This window comes from Cicer arietinum, chromosome 8, assembly GCF_000331145.2.
Source record: "Cicer arietinum cultivar CDC Frontier isolate Library 1 chromosome 8, Cicar.CDCFrontier_v2.0, whole genome shotgun sequence".
NCBI classification, from domain to species: domain Eukaryota; kingdom Viridiplantae; phylum Streptophyta; class Magnoliopsida; order Fabales; family Fabaceae; genus Cicer; species Cicer arietinum.
The window spans coordinates 26,994,593-27,000,219 of NC_021167.2; the positions used below are offsets into that span (position 1 = coordinate 26,994,593).

Consider the following 5,627-nt stretch of genomic DNA (forward strand, 5'->3'; position numbering starts at 1 on the left):
TATATATGTATAATAGTAAAATTAATGATTGAATACTGAGAATTAAAAAAGAAAATGTATTGATTCACATACCACTAGAGCCTCTGCTAGGCCTTCTGCCATGCTAGATTGATTTAAATCATTTCCATTGAAAGATAAACGTGACAAATTCTCTATATATTTATTCACATCTTTTGTCCAATTTATAAATTGCATGTCATAGCCTGTTTCCACTGAATATAAAATAAAAAATAAAAAAATTATTAGGATTAATTTATACCTTCAAAACCACATATAATATACATTCAATAATTAAATGACATGTATATTTTATATACCATAATAAAGTAACAAAAAATAGAAGTAATATTACCTAGTTCAGAGTTTGCATTATAAAATACTAGTCCAAGATAATTTTCCTGTAGAGAGAAAATGATACATTGTAAAACATGACATTTTAAAAAATAAAAAATAAAAACAGGACATATTCATTAAAATACATTGAGGTAGAACTAATTAACATATGATTATGTGTCTTAATTTTATTTTTAGTGAAGCTTTGGATAAGTGATATTAGGATGAACAATGAATTTGGTTACTCATACAAGTTTACAATAGAAAGAACATATAACTCACAATATTTTATAAAATAAATATAAATAAATAAATAAATAAAGAATATTGATTCAAGTTAAAAAATTACCTGTTCTTGGTTTTCACCAACAAAACACCTGCATAATCAACAAGGGAAAAAGTGATACACATGTACATTAAATAAGTAATTTATTTGGCTAATAATTACATATTTAAATATTAGATTAAGCAAATAAGCCATTCACATATTGCAATCATATATAAACTTAGTTGAAGATTGATAGATAAACTAAGGGAGCCTTAACAATTTTTTATTGGTTAAGATTAATCACTTTGATCAATAATTTACTTTGAAGTTATAGCCAATAATTTTACTCACTTATTGTTGGTTTATAACATGGAATCATAGAGTACTACTAAATTGAAATTTAAATGCATTTACTATCATAATTGCATTAAACATTCATTATAACATGTGATTAGAGATATTTGATGATCTAATTAACTATTTCACTATAATTAATTTTCATGAAAAACCAATGCATCATTACAAACTTTATTTTTGGTGTGAAATTTATTTTAAGTGTAATTGAATTTACTACTAATAGTAAGATTTGGATCGTGTCATTAGGCTTAACTAACTTGTGATTATCGTATCTACTAGCAAGTTGGACATACATATAGTATAAATAAATATCACTCCCTATATCTTATATTAAGTGTTTTTTTTTTTTAATATTATGCACATTTGTTAAGAAAATTAACGAGAGTATGCTAAAATAAATTTTATTTACTAAACTGAGTAAAAGAGTATTCTTATTAATAATAGTTAGTAGAGCAATTTGATGGGTTTAGATGCACTAAATAAAAATATATTGATGGAAAATAATAATTAATATTTCATTGATAATCTAAAATGATAAATAATATGAGATAAATAAATATTTTAAACGAGACAGGTATTTTTTTTATATTAAAAAGGTGTAAAGTCAATAAATATTGATCTATATTTTAAACGAGATACATATCTTTTTGTATATTAAAAAGGTGTAAAGTCAGCAAATGTTGATCTAATTAGTAAAAGTTGATTTATACCAAACAAAAACATGAGTTCAACTATTAATGAGTGAGTGATGACATTGCTAATTTATTTATCTTGGTCGTGATGAGATTCTGAACTCTTAACTTATCTAAACTTTTTTATAAAAGGAAAAATTGCAAACTTATGCAATAAGATTTAGACTTGTGTCAATAGAAGGAAATGAATTCTTTGAATTTAATGAGGGTAGATATTAGGTTGGATTCTCACTATTTCTCAAAATTAATAGAGATTTTTATTACTATAATTTTAAGAATATATTGACACAGATATGCAAAACAAGTGATATAAATTAAAAATATATTCACTTTATACACTCAACACTATAAAATAAAAATAAAATAAAAAGCATTCTCTATTTCTATTTAGACGAGGAGAAGATCTCAAGTTGTAGAGAAAATAACAAGATTCTCTATATATTTTTCAAAAAAATTTAAGAATTTCATTAATTGAAAATAAATATAAAGTTTTTTGAAAAGTGAGTCTAGCCAAATTCTTATGAGTTTAAGTATTATGCATTGTCAGTGTAAAAAAATTTATACCGTAAACACATTATAACTATTTATAGAGATAATTTTAATAAAAATCAAATATTTTTGATGATTTAATGATTGTGATTGATTGACAGTGTAAGGACAATGTAAAAACTTTTTACACTCATGGTGTATATAAATTAAATCCATTTTTATTTTGTGTATATTCTCTCACAAGTAAAGTTACTTATTTCTTTTGAAAAAATTAAGAAAAATTTCACCTCAATAAAATGTTACTCCTTTTATCTTACAATGAGTGGCTAATTTGATAATTTTACATATATTAAAAATATATATATAAATAAAAAATAGAGAATATTACTTTTACTAGATTACTTTATCAACTATTGGTATATTCATTATTATCATTAATAAAAAAAAATAGTGAACTATGAGCTATATATGTATTATTAATTATAGGGTGCAATTGACAAAAAAATTAATGTTAAATTAAAAAAAATATTCATTTTGACACAATTGTTTTTTTATAAAAGAGTCATTCATTGTGGGATGGGGACAACATATTTTAAAGGTGTAAATAAAAATGTGGAGATGATAAAGATGAGAGAGAAAAAATGGTTTTTCCCTCATTAAAATTAGATAATTTCTTCTCATTATTTGAAATCACAATGTCATGTTTTTTCAACAATCAACATATGAATCCACGATAAACTAAACTCCAATATTTGAAGTTGGGGTTGTATTCTATTCATTTATTAAAAGAAATAGAGAATTCCATTATTATAGTTTTATGTATATATTGTCACTCATTTTCAAAACAATTAAAATTACACATGTATTTTATACACACAAAAATTTGAAAATGTGTTCACTTTATATACACAAAACTATAACACAACTATAATAATAGAGTTCTTTTCTTTAGAAAATAATCCCAACTTTTAAAGAAATTTTCTTTATTTTTTCAAAGAAATTGAAATTTTTATTTATGAAATAAAAAAAAATACATAGTTATTTTCAAAAGTGAGTGTAGCCAATTTCCTGTTATGCATATATCTCTCCAAAGTAAAGTTATTTATTTATTTTGAAAAATTAGAAAAATTTCAGCTCAATAAATGCTATTTTTTTAAAATGTAAATTAAAATGTGAAATAATAAAGATAATACAAAAATACAAATGTCTTTTTCTCCTTAAAGTTAGAGAATTTTTCTCGTTATTTAAAAATGTAATGTTTTCATAACCAACATAGGGTCCTACAATACAGTGGATTCCACTGCTTTTTATATGTATAAGATGTAATTGAATTATTTACATTAATCAAAAGAAATAAAAACACTCTATTGCTATAGTTTTTGGTGTATATTGACACATATTTCAAACTAGTGATATAAATTTAACATGTATTATGTAACAAAAAGATTAATTTTTTTTTTCAAAAGCAAAAAATTAGACATGTATTCATTTTATACATCTAAAACTATACTAATAGATTTATCTATTTCTTTTGAGATGTGAAAAGGATTTAAACTCGTAAAGATGATGTCAAAATTTTCTTTATTTTACAAAATAAATTGAAATTTTCATTTATGGAAAGAAATAGAGCTAAAGTTATTTTCAAAAGTGAATATAACCAATTTTCTATTTTGCATATATATCTCTTTTGAGTTATTTATATCTTTTGAAAAATTAAGAAGATTTTACCTTAATAAATACTGTTTTTCGAAAATATAAATTAAAATGTGAGATAATAAAGATGATATAAAAAACAACTGTTTTAACTTTTCATCTTAAAGTTAGAGAATCTTTTCTCGTTATTTGAAATTATAAAATCATATTATTTCAACAATTAAATATAAAATTTCACAATAAAGTTGAGTCAACTATATTTTACATGTGTATTCGGTGCAATTAAAGCATAAACACAAATCTTTGATGATCAAATTTGTTCTTTTTCTTTATTTCAAATAACTTTGCATAATATGCATTAATTTGCATATCAACAACATTGGGAAACAAATTTTGTCGATTTGCAAGACATTTCTATCCACAAGTAGAATTCAATGCATCTAGAAAAACAATAACTAAATTATGGTTAGATGAAGTTAAAATTTGCAATCATATATGATGCAAAGTAGCTTTTTTATCAAAAAATGTTGACCAAAATTTACAATATATATCATGCAAAAAATATAAAATTATTTATTTTTTCAAATATATGTATAGAATATAATATTTTTTTTATAACGTCAACTTTGCCTCATACTAGCTTCTAGATCAAGAACATTTCACAACGAGGAATTACTATTTTAAATTTTATCTACAACACTCATATTAAGGTAATTAGCTTAAAGTATGAAAGTTTAAAAATTCAAAATACCTTTGGTAAAAAATAAATAAATCAAAATATATGATAAAAATATAGTCAAACTATAATTTAACTTTTTTTACATGAAAAGTGTTAGCACCATATTATTTAAAAGTTTATTTCCAAATATTCAATTTCTTAATAGATAAAATAAACATTTAAATTTTTTCTCTTTTGTGGTTTAGTTTTGACCACATTTAACTATATATGAATATATACACAATCAACAAACATTAAAATGTTTTTAAAAAACATTAAAACATTTTCTCTTTTTGATAAGCATGTTAAAATATTGTCTTAATAATAATAGTAATAAAAATAAAAATAATAATAATAATAATAATAATAATAATGTTAATAATAATATAAATAATAATAATAATAATAATAATAATAATAATATTGCATATTCAGTGATTTAATTAATCATAATAGTTACATATATTAGGTTTCAGAAAACTCCAATATCCATTGAAGACACATACGTCATATGTTAGACTTTACCATTTAGTATAACTTTCCTTTTAAAAAAAATATATTTAGTATAACTTTTTGCTAAAATTTCCTTCTTGAATGAGAGAGTTTAATTTATATCATCGTATGTGTGAAAGTATACCACAATTCTCCATATTTTTTTACCACTATTCTATGTGTGAAAGTATATGTATAATATGTGTGTGTGTGTGTGCATGTTACCAATTTTTTTTTTTAATATTATAATATAAATATTATATAAATAATCAAACCTGACAATTTTCTCAAGATAGTTTGAAACAATGTCAATCCAATATTTCTCCAAAGCTTTGTTGCCATCAACTACTATGTTCAACCACCTCTTATTCTCCATTGTTATATATGTGATCAAATTTAAACAATCTACAAATAAAAAATAGAAGAAGAAAATTTAAGAGACAAATATTGGATAGAAAAAGAAAGGGGGTGTAATTAGCAAATAAGAGTGAAAATTAAGAAGAGGAAAATATTCATTGTTAATGTAACTCACCTCTTAAATTTTCACAATGTCTACTTGAAATTTATGGACACCTTGCTTCTCCTTTGTATGAACTTGCTTATGCAAATATATGCTGAAAAATAC

At 22.2% G+C, this 5,627-nt stretch overlaps 1 protein-coding gene across 1 annotated transcript in view; it reads right to left on the bottom strand.

Annotated features, from left to right (window-relative positions):
* Nucleotides 1-5,378, bottom strand: part of LOC113788047 (uncharacterized) — a 10,843-nt gene extending 5,465 nt beyond the window's left edge. Inside the window, exons 1-2 of the mRNA XM_073364636.1 lie at nt 5,278-5,378; nt 683-710 (exon numbers count right to left, since the gene is read on the bottom strand). Coding sequence (XP_073220737.1) covers nt 683-710; nt 5,278-5,378 — 129 coding nt within the window. The remainder of the gene's footprint in view (nt 1-682; nt 711-5,277) is intronic.
* Between the last annotated feature and the right edge of the window lie 249 nt (nt 5,379-5,627).